This window comes from Bidens hawaiensis, unplaced genomic scaffold, assembly GCF_021521415.1.
Source record: "Bidens hawaiensis isolate Kalapana, Puna unplaced genomic scaffold, B.hawaiensis_p1.1 tig00028023_1, whole genome shotgun sequence".
NCBI lineage: Eukaryota > Viridiplantae > Streptophyta > Magnoliopsida > Asterales > Asteraceae > Bidens > Bidens hawaiensis.
In genome coordinates this window covers 59,548-82,534 of record NW_027494548.1, presented here as the reverse complement: position 1 = coordinate 82,534, position 22,987 = coordinate 59,548, and the positions used below count along the sequence as shown (strand labels likewise).

Here is a 22,987-nt window from a genome sequence, read left to right as displayed (position 1 = left end):
TTTGGGGAAGATCTCTACCCAGTTGCTTTTCCGTTTCCGCGAAACGTTTAGCTGCTGTCATGATGGCATCCCAAATCCAGATAGCGGGTCATGTGTCACCAAATCCAGATAGCTTTTAAACGGGTTAAAACATATCATTTATTTGTGAAACTCTTTCATCATCAAACTCTAATTAAGAAACAATTTTATAGTAAAAACAAATTAGCGGGTCATGTGTCACCAAATCCAGATAGCTTTTAAACGGGTTAAAACATATCATTTATTTGTGAAACTCTTTCATCATCAAACTCTAATTGGGTGTTTGGGATTCCTTATTTTTTCCTTCTTGTATGTAACTTATTAACTTTTATTAATTAAAAAGGTGTTGGGTAATGTAACTTTTTTAAGTTTTTAAAGAAGGAAAAAGGAAGTTTTGATAAGTTTAGAGGGAGTAACGTATTAAAAACAACTTATATAAGTCAAAAGGAGGTGCAAATAAAGAATCCCAAACATGTAACAAATAAGAAGGGTGAAAGAAAAAAAAACTTTTTAATATTTTTTTAATTAAATTAAAAATATTTCTTTATTAGTCTTCTAGTTCTCTCTAAGGAGTTCTCTCTTAAACCTCTTCCTATATATATATATATATATATATGGTTTGGATCAAATACAAATTAAATTAGCGTGCTAACTATGAGAATCAAGTAGAGTAAGTATGTAATTAAATAGTAGAGTAATTACATAATTACTCTACTTGTATATATAATTACTATACTTGATTCGCAAAATTAGCACGTTAATTTAATTTGTACGTTAACATTCCCCTATATATATAAGGGCTAGGTTAAAATATTAAATGACACAACAATAAAAATGGTGAGAAGGATTCGTGACCTTAAAAAATACCTCTATAAAATAATTCAAGAAAAATAATTAAAAAAAACTCAAAATATAAATTAAAAACTAAAAAAAATGTTTCCCCTGCCGTCCTCATAAAAAAAATCACAATGCAAGGAAAAAAAAGACATGGTTTTGAAAATAAACAAAAAAAAAATGTAATGACAAATAAAAAAGACACACTAGATAAAAAACATAACACAATGTCAAACAAAATATAACATAATTGTTGGGTAATATAACACAATATCGAGTAAACAAGACACAATATTAAGGAAAAGACACAAAGATAAAAAAAATGCAATGATAAATAGGAAAGACACATTAATTTTATTTATTTATTTATATCTTTTTGAATAAGGACGATGCAGGAAACATGTTGGCTTTTTTTCCTTTTGATTTATATTTTAAGTTATGATTATTTATTTATTTTTTTAAATTTTTTGAGATTTTTTTTGTTTTATTATTATTTCTATTTTTTAAGATCACGAATCATTCTCATCCTTCGTATTTTTTTTCTTTGTAGAATAACTTAACCATAAAATAAAATACACAAGTTATTTAAGTTCAAAAGACTAAAAGTTAGTAGTTTATCATTTTGGTTATTAATTGATAATGATAACACTCTTGTTAGTTGCTTTGACCATGTAATTGGGAGTTATCACTATGAATATTTAAGATGCTTTGGATATTGTAACTTTCTATGGTTTATTTTGTTTCATAGACTGTATTTTTTTTATGTTAAAAGAGTTTAAATTTGTAGTGGTTTTGAAACTTTAACTAAAATAAATTTTTTTACGAATTCAAATTGAATCCATTCTAATTCGAATTTCAATCTCGAATCAAATTTTGAACTAGCTATTTTAAATTCAAATCAAATTTGTCAGCTTCAAAACTCAAATAATTCGATTCAAATAAATAATTCAAATATTATCACATCATTTGAAAAGTATTGGGTCTCACCAATTTCCGTTGGAGTTCATGTAGGTGAACTGTATTCCTTAGAACCGGAAGTTCCCATATAAACGTCATTTTGTTGTCAAGAATGGCTACCATTACACTTAGAGAGGATATAAACGTCATTTTGTTGTCAAGATGGCTACCATTGCACGTAGAGGGGACGTGGCGTTCATATAAGTAGGGCGTGTGGCTTTCAAATTGTGTGAGCATATAAGTAGGGCGTATGGTTTCTAAATTGCATGATAATATCACCGTCACTCTATGCGGATAAGGTGTATGGCTTCATTTCATAACAAATTTTTGCTACATTAAAATTGCTTCCTTTTTTATGGTTATTGTATAATTGAAGAATTAAAATGAATTAATTATTAATTTATTACGCTCTATTAACACAAATAAATACCACAAAACCTTCACCATTTTTATTCACTCAAGTCTTCTACTAATGTTGTTGAGACCGGACCGGCCGGTCCGGTTCTATGTAGTTAGTTTACTCATCTCCCAGAGAACCTGCCGGTCCGAACCTATTCAACCGGGTCCGATTGGAAAACCAAACCAGTAGAACCAATTTACTATGAGAAACATATTTTTTTTCTTTTGAAAATTTTTATTTTTCAACAGTAACCATCATTTTTTTACAAAATTTGTTCGTTCGGTTTAACTGGTTGAACCGGTGAACCGGTTGCCCGTCCGGTTCACCATCCGATCCGATTATGAAAACATTGCTCTACCATTTTTATTTACTCAAACTTTCACCATTTTTATTCATTGAGACCCTTAATGGCTAATTTCTCAAATGATGATATCGGGATATTCATACCGCCGTACGATTCAGATAACGATATTTTTCAAACAATAGTAGCATACAATTTCAAAGACTACATCAAGCAAACCGAAGAGGAAGAAACGACAACATCATCAAACATTCCTAAAAAAATCGTTCGCCGTGATTGCGAAAGAAGGTTAGTTAGTTTAAATTTTTGTATTTTAAGTTTTTGGTTTGAATTGTCGTATGTTATTTTTCCGGTTTTAAATTATGTAATATTTTTTTATTTTAATGAAATTTAATTTTAATTACATTTGACTGTTTAATTTATTTTAAATTAAATATAAAAAAAATTTAGGGTATTTATGAATTGACGTTGCTAATAATTTTGTAATTTGAGATACTTGATAATAAAAATAAGATTACATCATATAATTGACCGATGAATCAGTAGTATCCATAAATGATCCTACCTTTTATTGGGATGGAGTTATGGACTGACATTGAGAAGGCAGCCAAAGTCCCACAATAATTTTATAAAATATCTTATGAGCTTAGCGGATATTATTGAGCAATGACCCACAACCCCACAAATCAACATCATGAGAAATGCAATCACTGTTTCACCTTATCTTCAATCTATGATAGGTCAGTCCTTGAAATATCTTGTAAATCGCTGCAACCTCAAAGCAAATACAAGAACTAGGATGACGATGAGATAATTGGGAAAAAAATGTATTGATAATCCAGGTCCTATATTAAAAATTACACGCTATAATTCTTATATACATTAATCATTATTTAAATTGTATATAACTTTATTACAAAAATAAATTAAAAATGTAAAAGTTAAAAAGTCGGTGGATATCATATATCGTCATACACCTTATTGCTCTATTATAAATACTTACAGAACAAGAATGAAATCCTAAAATTGAAGATTCAGCACCATCCAAGAAGGAACCCACTTGGGTAATAACAAAATTGAAGCAAATTCAACTTCTGGGTTGTGAAATCAAGAAGCCCCAAATTTGCGAATTGGGTTTTTTTTTATTTAAATAAAGATTGCGAATTTGAATTCGAACGCTTAGATTATAAGCGTATATGATGAAATAGAGAAAGAAGAAAGAATAAAGATGAATCTTTCTTTGTAACAGAAATTGTTGATTCTGGAGGGTTGATATTATTGGCCAGAATTATTATTATTTTAGGTATTATATAATTTTAGGGGAAAAGGTTTGATGAAATTAAGATATGTTGAAAGTGCACAGGTGGGGCCCATGGGCTTGTAGATAAAATAAAATCTTGAAGGCAGGCAATTCACATAAATTAACTCATCATTCAATCCTATGTGATTACAAAATGCTTTGTAAAGAAACACCATTAAAATACCTGAAGAAACACTAATCGATCCCGGGCAGATTACGGATAATCTGGAGGGTTAAATAGATGTTTCCCACGAGGGGTTAGATCCGGCGAAGATGGTTCTTTTGATAACCTGCAAAACAGACACCGTGAGCTCGTCACTGAGAAGGGGGGGTACCTCCTTGTGACCACCCTCCGGCGTGAGAATCAGACTAGATTGCTCTTGAATATAAGTGTATATTAAGAGAATGGCTAGAGCAGATATCAGGTAATATATCAAGATATGAGATATGAGATATGAGCTTTCCCCAAGTCACCCCGAATTGACCTCTACCCTTAGTGTCTGATTAAGTTTGTAATTACTCTTCATCTCCTTCCTGTTCTCTTTCTTACTCCATGATTAAGAAGTCTTGATATGTTGAACTCTAGAATGTTTCAATAACTCATAAGTTTTTTTTTTTTTTTTTTTTTTTTATGATAAACATTTACATAGACTTCAGAGTAGTAACCAACTGCAAGTCCCGAATCTGGATCACTGTAGTTTCTTGAAACGCTATCTTCACGGGAATCAGAACACTTACGGGCTCGTGTATGACTGGGTAATCGCTTTTCTGCCTATCATTCGGAAAGATATATATGAAGACATGCAAAACTCGTAAGGAGTTTCCACGTAAAATCAAGTAGTTTTAGTTTGTATCACATCTACTTTTACGCACCATAAAAAGTTACCATGACATACAATGACTGTCCTAAAGCCTTTTAAGCCTAATAACTTCACAATGTCATATATAATTTTAAAGTAAATATATATAATTAAAACCATGGTTGCAGAAGTCGCTAGGTGGGGTCAACTATGTCGACATGGGATTTGTGAGTACTCTGCCTAGTCGGAAAGTAATCGTCTAGTACTCGGAGATTACCCGGTGCCGTGGCGCCATTTTTGCAACCATGATTTAAACAAAATATGTAACTATTAACTACTCTTTGTGAGTGTAAAGTGTAAACAAAATATACAGATTGAAATAAACAAATAGTGTTAGGATCAAGTAGAAACAAATTTAGCGTAAGCATGCAAATAACTACATTAATTATTATTACTCTGCAATTTTTAAGCTAGAGTAATTGTTATTACTCTACTTCATTTTTGTAGTGTGATTACTCTAGCTCAAAACTGTAAGGTAATAATAATTAATTACTCTAGTTATTTGTACGTTTAGTAGGTAAATTTTATTTGTAGCAGATCCCACCCCTAAATAGTAAATTAGATTTTAGAAGAAAGAAAATAGAAAAGGTTGGAATCTGGTTCGACTACATGGGTCGGATAGCCGATTCAACCGGGCAAGTAGCCGGTTTAAATAAGCTCAGTCGATGTTTATGTAGCCAGTCCGGTCCAATCAGCCATGGTTAAAACTTAAAACAAAAACACTTGAAAGAACTAGAACAGGTTACTGTCTTTGTAAATTCTTTTTAATCAAGTAACATTTATAAATTATGAGTTTATGATTACATAAAACATATCATAACAATTCCTAGCCTATGTTAATTTTCTAGCTAAGAGAAATTCATGATTTGGTATGTTTTTGACTATGCTAAATTTATGTTTGCAGGCAGATGTATGCCATGCATATCAAATCCTGAAATCCGGTGGCCTCAAGGATGAAAACATTGTTGTATTCATGTACGACGACATCGCCTACAATCCATATAATCCCAGACAAGGAGTCATCATTAACAGCCCAGATGGAGATGATGTGTACCATGGAGTACCAAAGGTTTGCATTTTCTCCTTAACCATTTACAATAACCAAAATTTAATAATTTCGTTTTCTGACGTGTCACAATTGCGTGAACCAGGATTACACCGGGGATGATGTGAATGTTGACAACTTTTTTGCTGTTTTGCTCGGTGACAAAACTAAAGTTAAAGGCGGAAGCGGAAAGGTCAGTCCTTGAAATATCTTGTAAATCGCTGCAACCTCAAAGCAAATACAAGAACTAGGATGACGATGAGATAATTGGGAAAAAAATGTATTGATAATCCAGGTCCAATATTAAAAATTACACGCTATAATTCTTATATACATTAATCATTATTTAAATTGTATATAACTTTATTACAAAAATAAATTAAAAATGTAAAAGTTAAAAAGTCGGTGGATATCATATATCGTCATACACCTTATTGCTCTATTAGTCATGATTAAAAAGTTATTGCAACTTGGTTCAAATAAACAATAATATTATTCTTTTTTTGTAATCGAGTTGAAGATCACTTCGTAGAAGTTAGCAACTGTTTTCTGAGTAACTTATTTTGATTCGGCCTATAATTTGAGTCAATGGAGCTACAGTAGAGCTAGAGTAGACACAAATAAGCATGAATAAAATTTTTTTTATATCATCTATTGATAGGCAGGCTTAAATAATATAATATGTTTTTTAAATTTTATTTAATTTTTTAATTAAAATAGTAAATAATGACAAAAAAAAAATATAACACATAAAATCAATTTTAAACATTAAACGTGAGACATGTTTTAGACTTGAAAATCATTATTGTTAAGCATAAAATACGCAACATATTTTAAAGATAAAAATCATTTTATGTCTTTCTCATGGTTAAAAAATCATTTTCATGACTTTTAGACAAAAGAACAAAACTCTTTCCCAAGTTGAGCTTCAGAATATTCATTGTCCCCACACTTCATACGCTATGAGTCACGAGGGACCAAACTGTCATACAACCAAAACTAAGGCCCCTAAAACAATTATTGCAATTTGTTTTCTGATTCAATAATATGAAAATGTGATGTTTAAAATTTGGGATTAGAGAGGTGTACAAAGTGTCAAGTCGACTGGTTTAGGTTGAAACAGGTTTTTTATCAAGTTATGATAAATTTTTTTACTGCTTCCTGACAGGTTTTGGTTTGGAGCCAACTTTTGTGAAGAGAATTACAAACTGTTTCAAACATACGGTCTCAACCGGTTCCTAAATAATCAATTTCAGACAGGCTTGGTTTCGGTTTGATTTTCGTTTTGGTTCCATTAACCTGTTTTTTTGCCACCTCTACTTGGAATCTTAAGGTATCAGTTTCAAAACCTATCATTGATTGTGTTTTAATTGAGTCAGAGCTTGAAGTTTTAAAATCAATATAAACAATTGACATCTATCTTAAAAAAAGATTATTCAGGATTGGGGTTTGTTGTAAACGCTATCTTAATACAAGCATAAAAAAGTTTTAAATTATAAAATTCCCTTTGTACTGTAAGCATTAAATGCTTGTACCCATACACATATTATCTTTCTACTTTCTATATATACACACACACTGTTTATATTTGTATTGTAATCTGTAGACAACGATGAAGATGATTCGTCACCTGATCACTCTATATGCTGTCTTTATGATCGCAGTAGTCAACGGCCGTGAACTGGCTGATGATATTAATAATAATATTATCCGGTTGCCGTCGGAAAAACATGACGTTGACGATGACTCCGTTGGTACCCGATGGGCGATCTTGATCGCCGGATCCAACGGTTACGGGAACTACAGGCATCAGGTGATCATTACTAAAACCCCACGTCAAATGTTTTTTTTTTTTTTTTGGTGAATTATAATCAGAGTCGGAGGTCTCCCGGAAGCAGAAGCAGCCTCTCTGTTCCCATGGTAGAGGTCATCTTACCCTCCTCAGACCCTATTATAGCTTTGCTATTGGTGGGATTTAGTACGATGATGATGATGATGATGATGATGATTTTGGTGAATTATGTTTGTTGCTACTTGATCAAGGTTTTCATTGATTCTGATTTGCAACTGACAATGTCATATATAATTTTAAAGTAAATATATATAATTAAAACCATGGTTGCATAAGTCGCTAGGTGGGGTCAACTATGTCGACATGGGATTTGTGAGTACTCTGCCTACTCGGAAAGTAATCGTCTAGTACTCGGAGATTACCCGGTGCCGTGGCGCCATTTTTGCAACCATGATTTAAACAAAATATGTAACTATTAACTACTCTTTGTGAATGTAAAGTGTAAACAAAATATACAGATTGAAATAAACAAATAGTGTTAGGATCAAGTAGAAACAAATTTAGCGTAAGCATGCAAATAACTACATTAATTATTATTACTCTACAATTTTTAAGCTAGAGTAATTGTTATTACTCTACTTCATTTTTGTAGTGTGATTACTCTAGCTCAAAACTGTAAGGTAATAATAATTAATTACTCTAGTTATTTGTACGTTTAGTAGGTAAATTTTATTTGTAGCAGATCCCACCCCTAAATAGTAAATTAGATTTTAGAAGAAAGAAAATAGAAAAGGTTGGAATCTGGTTCGACTACATGGGTCGGATAGCCGATTCAACCGGGCAAGTGGCCGGTTTAAATAAGCTCAGTCGATGTTTATGTAGCCAGTCCGGTCCAATCAGCCATGGTTAAAACTTAAAACAAAAACACTTGAAAGAACTAGAACAGGTTACTGTCTTTGTAAATTCTTTTTAATCAAGTAACATTTATAAATTATGAGTTTATGATTACATAAAACATATCATAACAATTCCTAGCCTATGTTAATTTTCTAGCTAAGAGAAATTCATGATTTGGTCTGTTTTTGACTATGCTAAATTTATGTTTGCAGGCAGATGTATGCCATGCATATCAAATCCTGAAATCCGGTGGCCTCAAGGATGAAAACATTGTTGTATTCATGTACGACGACATCGCCTACAATCCATATAATCCCAGACAAGGAGTCATCATTAACAGCCCAGATGGAGATGATGTGTACCATGGAGTACCAAAGGTTTGCATTTTCTCCTTAACCATTTACAATAACCAAAATTTAATAATTTCGTTTTCTGACGTGTCACAATTGCGTGAACCAGGATTACACCGGGGATGATGTGAATGTTGACAACTTTTTTGCTGTTTTGCTCGGTGACAAAACTAAAGTTAAAGGCGGAAGCGGAAAGGTTGTGTATAGTGGTCCAAATGACCGGATCTTCATTTACTACACGGACCATGGTGGTCCCGGTGTGCTTGGTTAGTGACAGATTTAAAAAAAAAAAAAAACTGAAACAACTTTTATCAGTTATTCAGTTTACTGATATTTTGTGGTAATTTTGTAAATGTTATCAGGGATGCCAACAAATCCTTACTTGTATGCAAATGATCTTATTGATGTGTTGAAACAAAAGCATGCTTCCGGAACATATAAAAGCTTGGTATTTTACCTTGAAGCCTGTGAGTCTGGAAGTATATTTGAGGGTCTTCTTCCTCAAGGTTTAAATATTTATGCAACCACCGCCTCTGGCCCGGATGAGAGCAGTTGGGGCACGTATTGCCCCGGGGATTATCCTAGCCCACCCCCTGAGTATACCACTTGTTTGGGTGACTTGTATAGTGTCGCCTGGATGGAAGATTGGTATGTTAAATTACCATAATACCCTTTTAACTAGTTTTGCAAGGGTACGCGTATCCCTCTTGTTTTGTTAACTGATTCTGTTATTGCTTACAGTGATGCACATAGCCTGCGAACAGAAACGATCAGGCAGCAGTATAAACTGGTAAGAACACGAGTTTGGTTTCTTAAAATGACAAACGCAGAGTATTTTTAAAGAATAATAGTTTACTCATTTAGTGTCATTTGTTATTTAATATTTGCAGGTTAAGAAAAGAACTTCAAGTGATAACTCTTATTATGGATCTCATGTGATGCAATATGGAGACTTGCCACTCAGCACAGATAATCTTTACATGTATATGGGTACAAACCCTGCAAATGAAAATTTCACTTTTATTGAAGAAAACGCTATATTTCGGTCACCGAAAGCTGTTAACCAGCGTGATGCTGATCTTTTACATTTCTGGCATAAGGTTTGCTAACCCGAACCTTATTCTTTCGTTCTTCGTTCATCGTTCACTTCATTAATCTCAAATTTTGTGACAGTACCGGACGGCTCCAGAAGGTTCTGACAGTAAAACCGAGGCTCAGAAAACGTTTATGGAAGCAATGTCTCACAGAATGCACATAGACAGCAGCATACAACTCATTGGCAAGGTTCTGTTTGGTTTAGAAAAGGGTCCAGAGGTGCTAAACACGGTTAGATCAGCTGGAAAGCCTCTAGTTGATGACTGGACTTGCCTTAAAACATTTGTAAGCCAGTAATCGTCTCTCTCGGTTTGGTATTTGTTGCAATTTTCTTAAATATTATGCTTGTGTATGTATAGGTGAGGACATTTGAGACACATTGTGGATCTTTATCACAATACGGTATGAAACACATGCGATCGATTGCTAATTTGTGTAACTCTGGAGTCACAAATGACCAGATGGCTGCTGCATCATCACAAGCATGCACCACCTTCCCCTCAAACCCTTGGAGTTCACTTAGCAGGGGTTTCACAGCATGATGTTCTAGATTCTTCAAAGATTGGTCGACCCGTATGCTTAAATTTGCCAAATATCATATGTATATGTTGTTAGTCTTCAACCATGTATAGCTTTATATTCATATGCATGTATATCGTCCGTATGTAATGTTATCAGTTATATATTAAAAAATCAGTTGCAGTGTCTCAATAAGATAAACATAAGTGATTATGCACCCACACATTGAACTCATTTTCGGATTGATGAGTATATTGAACATACTCGGCTTGCAACATACTCTGCTATCATATCATGCTTTTTGGTGTGCCAAAATCATTATCTTTAATTGTGCTGAACACCAAATGTCACCCGTTTTAAGAATGAGTTGATAGCCTTTTAATGGTTAAGTTTCAGAGACATGCTAAATGATTCAGAGGCTAACTCTTAATCAATCAGGTTTTTTAATGCTAATGATTCAGTACAAGATTGCGAAACAAGCCCACCTTATATAATGACAGACCTGGAATAAAAAAAGGTGTATAATTTGAACCTAAATATAAACCAAGCACTGCATCATGTGTACAACTTCAAAACAATGCCTACAATGAAAACTTGAAGCAAGCATGCTTACATACATATAAAACAATGCCTACCACTTTATGTCATACTCTTTGCATACAGACATACATTTATATACATATACATACATCCTGTTGTATTCAACAATCACGGCATTAAGACGGAAGTTACAATCACAGAAGCACAAAGTACAACACCAAAGGGTCTTCCAACACAAGCGCAATCTAACCAGAATCATGATGCTTTCTTTCCTCTTGTATGGACTGGAAAATCCGTGCAACAGATGCAGTTGCCGACCGTGCATTATGAGGTACAACTCTAATAACACGAGGTGGGCCCGTTGTTTCAACCAACCGAGAAGCTTCAGGGGCAGGACTGCCCCTGGAAGCCAGAGGAGTGGTTGGAAAAAGAGGAAGGGCGTTTTGGTCTTTTGTCTTATCGCTTCGACTGCTTGCTGTACTGGCTTGGACCTCAGTATCTTTAGAAGAAATATTATTCTTGACCGTGTTTGGAATGACTGTGTGTCCGTTTTTCTCGGTTTGAACGTCGGTTGAGCCTTGGTTTAAGGGCTTGATTGGCTCGACTGTGGTGGAGCTTGAGACCAATGTGTTAGCCATTTGCATACCGTAAGAAGGGAAGTAACCGTGACTAGCCGGGAGTGGGGTGAACGGGTTAACCCCTAAGGACCCTTCATAATAATGACGGTGATGATGATGTGATGGTGATGCACCATAGCTTGGGATATTATACCCTGCTTAGTATTCAAAATTGCAAATTTAGCTTGTGAAAATCACAAAACCAACATACTGTATACTGAAGTCCTTAAAACTTATTTAAACTTGTGTTTGTAAACGATGTTTTTTACAATTTCACATGTTCATTTAAGCAAAGTTCAGTGACTTTAATATTTCAAAACTGGTGTAAAAATTAGGGGTGTGCCTGAAATTGGGAAAACCAATCCCTGACTGAAATAACTGGGCCTAAACAAAAACAAATGGTTTGGTTTATTTTTCGTAAAAACCGAATTTTCGGTTTGGCTGCAGTTTTGCATGTAATTAAAACCGAAAAAACTGAACCGAATTTATGGATTTCAATTTGGATGTTGGGTAATTTATAAAGACTTAATAAATAATGTAACCCAAATATTTTAGCCCAAATGTATAATAATCAAGTAATCATTAAATAACAAGATTTCGGCCAAATTATTTATTTTGGGCCAAAATTTCTTTTTTTTTTGGGCCCAAAGATGTTAATTCCAAATGGTAAAACCCAAAAGCCGAACTGAACTCAAACAGAAAAAAACCAAAACTCAAAAGCTTAAAAATTGTATAATAATCAATTAATCATTAAGTAACAAAAATATTTAGGCCAAACTTTTTGGTTCAGCCCAAAAATTTCAAGCCCAGATGGTAAAACCAAAGTAAAAAATGGAAACCGAACGTCTTTGAAAACTAAATAACCGAAATTCCGGTTTTCGGTCCCGTAAAAGTCCAAAACTGACCCATGCAACCCCCCCAGTAAAAGTTTCTATAAAAATCGCAAGCATTAAAATAAAATTGACGAAAAGACCAAAAGTCAAAGAAGACTTTACCAGGCCCAGGCATGGAACCAAGAGGACCACATCCACCATAAACTGGATTCATGAACCCTGGAGCAGGGTACGGTTTGTAAACAAGTCCCTCAGATGGAGACATAACAGGAATCAACCATTGGGGTCCAGGTCCAGGTCCAGGTCCAGGTCCAGGTGGCAGGCTAAAATTCCAAGAGCCCATATTTTGATCAGATGGTGGCAGCGGGTGCCCCCCAAACGGTCTGCAGTTCGTTGTCTGACTGCCATTTTGCACAGAAGATAGAGACACCTTGCCAACCGCATTCTCGGCTGAGAATTCCATGTCATCGTTCGGTTTCTCAAGGTTGTTTATGTTCTTAGGTGTATCAATAGTGGACTTCATAATATACTCGATAGGAATTTTCTTGATTGGTGAAACTTTTGGTGGTTTTGTTATATACGCGTTTTCTTCAACCAAAAGATGAGGCGATCCGGCAATTAATCTCTGAACCTGTTTTACATAATTAAGTTTTAATAATTCGTGTTACATTTAGTGTCCATCAAAGCGTTTTAAAATTTTGATTTAATGCACAAAACCTTTTAAATCATTTTACTTAAAAGCGAGTAGATAATTTCATATATACCCCTGAAAACTTGAATAATAACATATTTACCTGAAAAAATTCATGTCATCAAATATACTTGGATAAGATAATAAGAATCTGAAGTGTAAGAAGCATGAGAAGGGTGTAATGATCATATTGTGAGTATTCCTTATTGTTGTGGCTGTGTTGAAAAACTTTTACCGGTTTTCAACCTGTTTGACCCGTTTCCTTTTTTTCATATATATGTAGATATATGGATATAAGTTATGAAGTCTCTAAAACCATTTCTCTTGTTTCAAATCACATACCGCATGGCCAAACTCATGAAAAAGTTAAGAGGCACTTATAAGAAAGAGTATCCAAGGAATCATCTAACTCCAAAACCGCACACGCACATCGGTTCAATGGGCTACAGTTTCTCTAAAAAGTCTGGTTAGTAATTCCATGTCCAAATTTTTGTTCTTTTCATTTTATTTTTATCGAGAAAATTATAATAAAATTAGGTTTAGTTTTATAATCTGTGTTTACAGAGATTTTGCTTTACATGTGTCATCAATTCATGCTAACATTGTTCAAATACCAGAGCTTGAATATTTCTTCTCATGTATGTGGATTGGACAAATATAGATGTTCTCAAGTACCTAAATAGGTCGAGCCAAACTGTGTAATTATACAGTACATGCCCAAGTGAGTTGGGTATGGACCAGCTTTGTTTGTCCAGTTTTTCAAATTTATAAATATAACATACAAGAAAGCGATGTGGACCTGTTAAGTTTCTTGAACGGGCCAGTTGGGTTACGGGTCAAACATATACAAGCCAAATTGAGGTTTTTTTAATGCTCTTGGTAAATTAGATATTGTATTAAATCATAAAGGAATAAGTTAAATTTTATTTTTTTTCTTACCCTAAGTAGCATGAAAAAGGGAATAAAAATATCTGCTTAACCATTTATTTCTCACCCAACCAACATGTGTTTCTAACCTAAAATAAAGTTCAGTTTATTCTTTGTCATATCTTACCTAACTCGCTTAGGAACAGGTAGATTCAAATCACGTTTATATCTCTTAACGAGTCAAACCAAGTCCTTTGAGACTCGAATAATCTGTTGCTATTGCTAAACGAGATTTTGTTTATGTTTCATCTCTTAACGAGTCAAATGTAGGTGTCAAAGGTGTTCTAAATGTATCTTCTATTTTTAATTTCTGTAAAGCATATGAAAGTGTTGCGATTGACCCGACTCGATGAAAAGACAGTAGCTTTTTAGGAATATTACCTAAATTACTGGTAACTATGTCAATATCAAAATTCATATCAAGAACATACCTGCATCTAGTTAGGAACTCAAGTCGGCAACTTTTGTAACTATTAGCAAAACTTAATGTATCTGCTGCTACACTTGGTGCGGGCCATTAAAAGCTATCAAATGTCTTATTTAGTCTACTTAATATAATGCTGTTTGGATAAAAACAAGCAAATTTACTTTATGGTAACTCAAGCCCAAAACCTGCTGTAGCGCGCGGACACAACTCTATCCTGATTTATTTATGATAAACTGACATTTGTAAACTTAACACTGATTCCTTCCTGGTCTTACAAAAATAGCTGTTGGCTAGTTTACATCATTCATTTTGCTATTTTTGGTAGCATTTATGTAATCAAAATTCAAATCTTATTTTTTACTTATATAATGTTTGTAGATGGTCGATCAGATAGCATTGTGCAAGACATGAGAATTTGGTATGGTCCTACATTGACAAGGTATATTGTTTTCATACAATCCTTAAAAACATTAAATTTAATTATAGATGTTATACATCATAATTAAATATTAGTAGTCTTCTTTCCTGGTTGGCAAACATATTTGGATTGGTCAGATAGAAAGTGGCACCGGAGGTCATATAAATCTCAAGATAGTACCCCAAGCTTCTTAAAGACCTCACGCTACACTCATTTCATTTAGTTATCTCATGTACTAATAATATTACTCTTTAGTGTGACCCCAAGGTCAAAATGGTCCGGGCTGGATTGACTGTGTTGACAACGCCCTTGCGGTTCTCACAAATCATGAGTAACCAATTACTTATTTTGTACTGCAGGCTTTTGATGCTAGCCTGTATTTCACAAGTGCTGAAAAGGTGAAAAATATATAAGTTTTTCCACTTTATCATGATACTTTGACTTTTAGGTCAAAGGCGTTACATTCTAAAACAATATTTGATACGATGATTCTATATGTTTTTAAAATCAATCTCTTTGTGGCTACCACTAGGGGTGTGCAACCGTCGGTTTGGTTCGATTGTAGGCTCAAACCAAAATTTTGGTTCTTCAAAAATGTTCATTTTAGTTGTCACAATGGGTTCTGTTCGGTTTGTTTGCAGTTCTGTCATTTAGGCTTGAAATTTTTAAACCAGAAGAACGGATGGTCCTAAAAGTAATTTGGATCTATATTTTTTTTTGTTAACCAATGATTAAGTGATTGTTACACATTTTGACCACCAACATTTTTGGGCTACACCATTTATATGATTCAAACATTGACGGTTTCTCTTTTTTACATTTTTAGTAATCTTGCCAGGTGCTATTGGATTGAAGCTAAATAGGCATAAATCAAATGATGTATACAAAGAGGTATTTAGAGATTCATGAATTATAAATGTAAATTTGTTATTATTTTCATTATTATATGTAATACATTTTCCATCTATAAGATGTATATGCGAATTTAAGAATTTTATGGATTGTTACATTCCATGTGTTGCACGGGTTCTAAAGCTAGTATTAACTATAAGTAAAAGTAGTTGTATGAGTAGTTAAAAATTAAATTACTAGTAGATAGTAGTTTTCGTAACTAGATTTGACATGCTAAATGCTTTAAAAAGCACAAAATGTTTTCCGGGTCAACCAACCGTACAAAAATTTCCTATTTTGACTCGTTGCCCAACCAGTTGAGCCGCCAATTCTAAGCAAAACAGTAAGATGGCCCAACACTTTTGACTGAGAATCGTATGAGAAAAAGAGTGATAATTCAGGGATATTGGTTAAAAACCATATAGGCAGTTGACTCGACTTACCTTTATCAATCTGTGGAGCTCGAACACTTGAACAGCAAACACTCTCTGTTGGCTGCAAACAAAAGGACACAAAATGAGACGCGCTCAAACACAGTCAGCATATTATAGGAACCTATGTAGCACGGGAACGGGGACGATACGGGTACGGGTAATGACAAAACTCAAAATCCAAGATACGGGTACGGTAAAGGTACGGAAAAAGAAATATAAAAAAGATAAAAAATATATTAAACAAAGTCCAAATTAGAATTTACTTATCAAGATATAAGCAATAGTATATTAAAAAAAATCAGCTTAGTTAAATAAACTAACAAATATATAACAGCATAATAAGTAAAATATTCAAGTAACATAAAAGGACTGACCGACTGACTTTAATTTAGAAGTCTATACATGTTGTCGATACCCCATGATGGAGGGTTAAAGTAAACATAAATTTTTTGTTGACCTAGTCAAATGTAAATGCAAATGAATTAGTACACAACAATATTATATTATTATTAATATTTTATATTTTTAAATAAAATACAAATGATTTAAAGACCTAGAAGACCGTGCAATGCATCTTCTTCCCCTATCCCTGCTTTAACTATATCATCGTTGTAACCGCTAGTAAAGTAGCCGGAATATTATATAGAAACGTCACCGATGCTGTGTTGGATCCGTCCCCATTTACCAGAATCGTTAGGGAAACGTTTCAGTGGCTTTTCGGTCGCATTCCCGTCCCCGGGACCGGTACTCAACCCTTGGGGGCGTCCCCATGCTTCATAGATAGGAACTTAGGGCGCTCGTTTCACAGAATGGATTGGAATTGGAAAGAATTGGATTTGGAATCTGAGCATTCCAATAGGAATTGGAATTGGAAGGAACTGAAATTCAATTCCATTCTTGACGTGTTCGTTTGACAAATGAATTGTAATCTATCACCACCAATATCACCGCAGCTCCAGCCAACGCCACCACCTTCAGGTAGGGGTGGCAAATGGGTTGGGCTGGGTCGAACGGGTCATGAGTTGAAGCAGGTTTGGGTCAGAACATGTCAATTAAAAAAAGGGTTGTTTTGGTTTGGGTCGGAACAGGTTTTGGGTTTTTTTTTCCTTAACGAGGATAAAGGAGGAAACATTTTAGTTTTTTTAAATTTTATGTTTTTATTTATATTTTACGTTATGATTTTTTTATTTTTTAGGGGCTTTCTATTAAGATAAAAAAAACCCCTCAAAAAAATATTCAAAAATAATAATAATAAATTAATAACTCAAAATGTAAATCAAAAACAAAAAAAGTAAAATAACTAAATGTTTTATTCGTTGTCCTTGTTTAAAAAAAACTCGAGAAATGAGACGAACCGACCAGGGGCGACCAAACGCGAATCGATCCCGGGCGTCGACCCGAACGCGAACCGACCCGGGCGTCGAACCGAACGCGAAGACACCCGAGACGTCGATCTATCAAAGATTCCTATGAATTTAGTTTAATTCCTTCACATTTTGGAAGGATTTGGAATTCGTTTATTTAAAGGAATTTGAACAAATTGAATTCCAATTCTTTGACAACCGAACACGCCAAAATGAAATTAAGATTCCAATTCCAACGAAACGAGCATGCCATGCCATGGGATTTTAATTCCAATTCCTTTGAATTCCCACGAATTCTGTGAAACGAGTGCACCCTTAGGGTTTTTTAATCTATTCACAAACACTTTCTGTAATGTTTTCAAATTAAAGTTGCATATTTGCCCATATAAAATGAGAACAAAAAATAAATAAAATAGATTGCAAATTAAATTGAGCATCAATGCTTTTTTTAGTTTGAAACACACAAATCTTAAAAATAATGTAGACAAAGAAGTGAAAAGGTTCAAAACTGACCCAAAACATCATCCCTAACACAGTTTTAAATTCAAATTCAGTCATAATATTTACCAAGTTAGTAACTTTTTTAGAACTTCAAAAGCTATGCAAACTAACCAATATTTAAATAGTTCGATTTAAGATCAAATGACCTGGTAACTGGTCAAAAACAATGCCATGACATCAAACCCGAAAATTTAATGAACAAAAGAACTTACTTGACAATAGCTCTTCTTGCCTTCCAAAAATGTTTTTGACCAATAATCCCGACAACGTCATCAGGAGAAATATCAACTCCGCAAATCGAATCAACCATCGAATTCTCTGAAACCGCATCACCATCATTAGGGCTTCTCAAACCTTCTTTTTGAACTTCCCTTAACGGGACTGAATTATTCTCATAACCACTTGCTTTAGACGCCTCGTTTAACACACTATCACCCCACAAAGTGTTATCTGCCTGCAAGTCAACTCGACGATCCCTTACGTTCCTATTATTTGAGCCATTTGTCTCCTTAAATGAAGCTTTAATATTTTGTCGGGGCGGTTGATTTGAGATAGATGCAGCAAAACCTTGAGGGTTCTCTTTTTGAAACTTATTATTCTTTTGTTTAGCATTGTGATTATTTTCTCTATTTTGATGATTCTGACTTGTTCCAGATTGTTGGTCAAAGATTGGGACCGTAAAGTCATCTTCTTCTTGTCTCCTTTTATGTTCTTGTTGCACGCGGTGGTGGTTGAAATCGGATTGGCGAGTTTCTGGCTTCCTGATTGGGTGATTTGAAGAAGATTGTTGAAATGAAGAACGTGTGCCCCTTTCATTCATGGTCATCTAAATAACATGAAAACAATAAACTTGTTGGTCATCATTCAAAGTATTTAAAGTTTTCCCACCACTTGTAGCCATAATGTGAGTGTTAATTTGACATAGCGGAAGTTATCAACTTGTTCTATATCCCAATACGTGTACTAAGCTACTGGGTTAGAAACCCTTGTGTTGCACGGGTTGAATAAAAGAAAGATTAAATAGTTAGTAATGAAGATCTTGGAATTATAAATAATATTCTAAATTGAAATTATGTATATGTTACTAACTAATAATTAAATGTATTTGAAGTTAGATATCACACATAAGTTACTATCTTGGTTTTAAATTGTGCGATGCGCTTCAATCCGTTTTGACCAAAAAACCGATGCGGGATGCGGGATGCGAGATGCGTAAAGCGCATCACGTATTCGATACGCTCATTTTTTTAAAAATACTAAAATACTGAAACATGCCTAAAATATGCACATTCTTGTTGTCCCATCAAGCTAAATTCAACATCAAAATTGTACTCCTTACACTGATAAACAACTACCATTAGTACGATAGACTCTAAAGTGTCACTTATACAATATAAAACAACAAAAAACAGTACTATAAATTGATAAACTTATTCATGCAGTAGATCCAGCCCATTTATCCATTACAAAGTAAAAACCATCGTAAATAATAATATAAAATAAAAACCCTAAATACACAGATCCGGCCCATTTATCCACTAAAAATCCAGGCCCCTCAATAAAATTTAAAAAGACCCTAGAAGACAAAATGCGTGCAGCGTAGCGCGGTATGCGAACAGCCGCATAATGCAAAAACAGCGCAATATTGGCGCATCAAGGAAACGCATCGCATCAAGTGCTGTGATGTGCCCTAAGCATCACATCATCACAATATGCGCGCAAGACACGCGCATTTTGAAACCAAGGTTATACATACTAAGGGGTGAAATAAGAGAAGCGGGAAAAAGAATCCTGGGTTCACAAAACTCTGACACGTGGCACAACGAATTACTTATGTATTAGGTATATAGAATATCGATTTAATCGACAATTATTAAAATCCTAAGAACCTTTTAGCCTATGTACACACTTCACAATTTCAAATATTGTCCTTCTAAAACTATGATGAAATCACAAAACACTTGTCAGATAAAATGTTAAGTTCCAACATCATAAGCTAACCACAGATCCAAAAATTTCAAACCCAATAGAAGTGCTATAACAAACTTTTTTAATTTCCAGAGGCATCAATCTCAACTAGTTTACTTATGAGCGGGTCGACTTGGGCTATTTTAAATCTCTAATGAGTCAATTAAATAAAAATAGCTAAAAATAAAACGGTTGGATTAAAATTCATCTAAAGTGTATTTTAATCCATACAACCTCCTAATAATTTTATTCAGTAAGTATTAAAATTATTATGCATTTAAAGTTTATACTATCAATTTGGATCCTTAAGGTTAATTTGCATACCGTTTCCGAAGCGTAATTTATATCACATACTCAAAACAATACTATCCTTACGAACAAACTAAAAGTATCAATTTGGGCTCTCAAGGTTCCTTTATATACCATTTTTAATAGTATCCTATAAGCAAAGTCACACATAGCACCAATATTTAGGTACGCATTAGGCAATACATATATGATAGCAATCAACATGAATCACTTCAAACCATAGCACAAATATATATATTTAACTCACCCGAGTTGAAGACGAGGGCACCCCACCATTGAACCTTTGTGAAGGGATACTAAGTTGTTCATAAAGAGCCATTTTGTTCCTAGGAGGTGCCCTTGGACCTCCTTTGTCTGTGTCATTCACATGAAGCCTTGGAAACATTGGCCACATTGCTTTATCATCATCTTTCCCTCTTTTCATTCTCACCTCCTTCAAAATTCAACCAAAAAATCAAATTACAATAACAATAATAAGAAGAAAATTGGATTTTAATAATCCTAACTATGACCTATTGGCCGATAACAATCCGTACTTGCACTTTGACCGGTGATAATCCTAACTTTCACTTTTGTTGCCAACTGCAATCCCGATAGCATAAACATCATAGATTTATACCTGATTTTCACTCGATTTCTCTCACAATAATGATTATAAATGAAAAACAACAAAAAGTGAATATAAATTAAATGTGCATTGAGTGTAAAATCTATGATGATTATGCCACCGGGATTGTTATTATCGGATTACTATCGGCCAACAGGTGATAATTCGGATTATTAGAATCCAAAATTCCTAATAATAAGAATAATAACAAAAATAATGATAATAATAATAATAATAATAAAAAGAAATCAAAGTTCCTGTCAATTTCTTTAATTGATGTTTTTAATTCCAATTTCAAAAATTGATATTCAATTACACAAACTAATTAGAATTATAAATACTTACAGAACAAGAATGAAATCCTAAAATTGAAGATTCAGCACCATCCAAGAAGGAACCCACTTGGGTAATAACAAAATTGAAGCAAATTCAACTTCTGGGTTGTGAAATCAAGAAGCCCCAAATTTGCGAATTGGGTTTTTTTTTATTTAAATAAAGATTGCGAATTTGAATTCGAACGCTTAGATTATAAGCGTATATGATGAAATAGAGAAAGAAGAAAGAATAAAGATGAATCTTTCTTTGTAACAGAAATTGTTGATTCTGGAGGGTTGATATTATTGGCCAGAATTATTATTATTTTAGGTATTATATAATTTTAGGGGAAAAGGTTTGATGAAATTAAGATATGTTGAAAGTGCACAGGTGGGGCCCATGGGCTTGTAGATAAAATAAAATCTTGAAGGCAGGCAATTCACATAAATTAACTCATCATTCAATCCTATGTGATTACAAAATGCTTTGTAAAGAAACACCATTAAAATACCTGAAGAAACACTAATCGATCCCGGGCAGATTACGGATAATCTGGGGGTTAAATAGATGTTTCCCACGAGGGGTTAGATCCGGCGAAGATGGTTCTTTTGATAACCTGCAAAACAGACACCGTGAGCTCGTCACTGAGAAGGGGGGTACCTCCTTGTGACCACCCTCCGGCGTGAGAATCAGACTAGATTGCTCTTGAATATAAGTGTGTATTAAGAGAATGGCTAGAGCAGATATCAGGTAATATATCAAGATATGAGATATGAGATATGAGATAAGATGATACCATTCCAAGGTGTTGGAGTATTTATAGCCGAAGGTAGGTTTCCAAGCAGGTACAGCCGGCTGAATAGTGTTCCTGTTCTGCCAACTGTGGGCTACGCACATGCCATGCTGGTGGTTGGTGGGTAGGCAGCGGCTGATAGTGACCAGGCCGGCTGTGTACTATTCCTGTTCCACCAACTGCAGGCTATGCACGTCCTCCGACAGGTTGGTGAGTAGGCAGCGGCTAATAGTGACATACAGTACAAGAGCGTGCTGCTCGTCATACTGTTGTCAGTGAGCTGTCGTATCTTTGGTCAGATCTTTTGTCCATACCTCGTCAGGTACAGTACAAAAGATCCTCCAGTATCGTACGGACTGGCTTATTTGGGCGGGAGTTTTCCCGGCTTTGTGCGGGAGTGTTCCCGGCTTGCTCACTCCTTCTTCATGTGACATTACTGAATTATTTAAGAGTTAAGTGCCTTGTGCGTGTAGCCTTGCTGCGCAGGTAGCCTTCCCTGATGGCTTGTATCCGCAGCTGCGGGAACAGGCGGAGTACTTCACCATTGGGAGGCTTTTCCTGCGGGAACAGCTTGCGTACTGCGCGTAAGGACGTCACGTCTCTGAGCATGGTGGGTCCTGCGGGCCCAGTTGGTTTCTGCGCAGACGTCCCTCAAGGGGTTGCGAGTTTAGCCTTTGCGCAGACGTCCCTGTTGAAGGTGAGTCTTGCGGGTTCAACTGCGCAGACGTCCCTCTTTGAGGTGAGTCTTGCGGGTCCAACTGGGCTCTGCTGGAACCTACTTCTTCAAGTCCCCCCCGTCCAATGTTCTTCTCATGAATTGTTAATAAGTGAGGTGAACTTTTGGACTTAAGCAAAGGGTTTTGAAAAGGGTTTAGTTTTATGGTTTTCCATGGGGATTCTTCCCGCGGAAGTCCTAATGTCACGTGCAGAAATTCCCGACTTTTCTGCTTGATCTTTGGGTATGATGCGGGTAGTTCTGTAACC

At 34.7% G+C, this 22,987-nt stretch overlaps 2 protein-coding genes across 2 annotated transcripts; one reads left to right on the top strand and one right to left on the bottom strand.

Moving 5' to 3' along the window:
• The first annotated feature begins 7,327 nt into the window (after positions 1–7,327).
• On the top strand, positions 7,328–10,516 carry LOC143576188 (vacuolar-processing enzyme-like). Its single transcript, XM_077060341.1, has 8 exons — positions 7,328–7,528; positions 8,617–8,781; positions 8,864–9,020; positions 9,117–9,402; positions 9,496–9,544; positions 9,645–9,854; positions 9,928–10,134; positions 10,209–10,516. The coding sequence occupies exons 1-8, from the start codon at positions 7,328–7,330 to the stop codon at positions 10,389–10,391; spliced, it is 1,458 nt and encodes a 485-aa protein (XP_076916456.1). The 3' UTR covers positions 10,392–10,516.
• Positions 10,517–10,918: 402 nt separating this feature from the next.
• On the bottom strand, positions 10,919–20,732 carry LOC143576187 (protein EARLY FLOWERING 3-like). The gene is made up of 5 exons (XM_077060340.1): positions 20,536–20,732; positions 18,224–18,837; positions 16,156–16,207; positions 12,521–12,989; positions 10,919–11,680 (listed from the first exon to the last, which is right to left on the bottom strand). The coding sequence occupies exons 1-5, from the start codon at positions 20,710–20,712 to the stop codon at positions 11,154–11,156; spliced, it is 1,839 nt and encodes a 612-aa protein (XP_076916455.1). The 5' UTR covers positions 20,713–20,732; the 3' UTR covers positions 10,919–11,153.
• Between the last annotated feature and the right edge of the window lie 2,255 nt (positions 20,733–22,987).

Excerpts from the sequence above, each read along its gene's own strand:
- LOC143576188 (XM_077060341.1), top strand. The coding sequence starts at position 7,328 with ATGAAGATGATTCGTCACCTGATCACTCTATATGCTGTCTTTATGATC. Across the intron at positions 9,403-9,495 it reads GTCGCCTGGATGGAAGATTG|TGATGCACATAGCCTGCGAA; the intron begins GTATGTTAAATT and ends TATTGCTTACAG. Across the intron at positions 9,855-9,927 it reads TTTTACATTTCTGGCATAAG|TACCGGACGGCTCCAGAAGG; the intron begins GTTTGCTAACCC and ends ATTTTGTGACAG.
- LOC143576187 (XM_077060340.1), bottom strand. The coding sequence starts at position 20,712 with ATGAAAAGAGGGAAAGATGATGATAAAGCAATGTGGCCAATGTTTCCA. Across the intron at positions 12,990-16,155 it reads AGCTCCACAGATTGATAAAG|GTTCAGAGATTAATTGCCGG; the intron begins GTAAGTCGAGTC and ends TATGTAAAACAG. Across the intron at positions 11,681-12,520 it reads TGGTTCCATGCCTGGGCCTG|GGTATAATATCCCAAGCTAT; the intron begins GTAAAGTCTTCT and ends AATACTAAGCAG.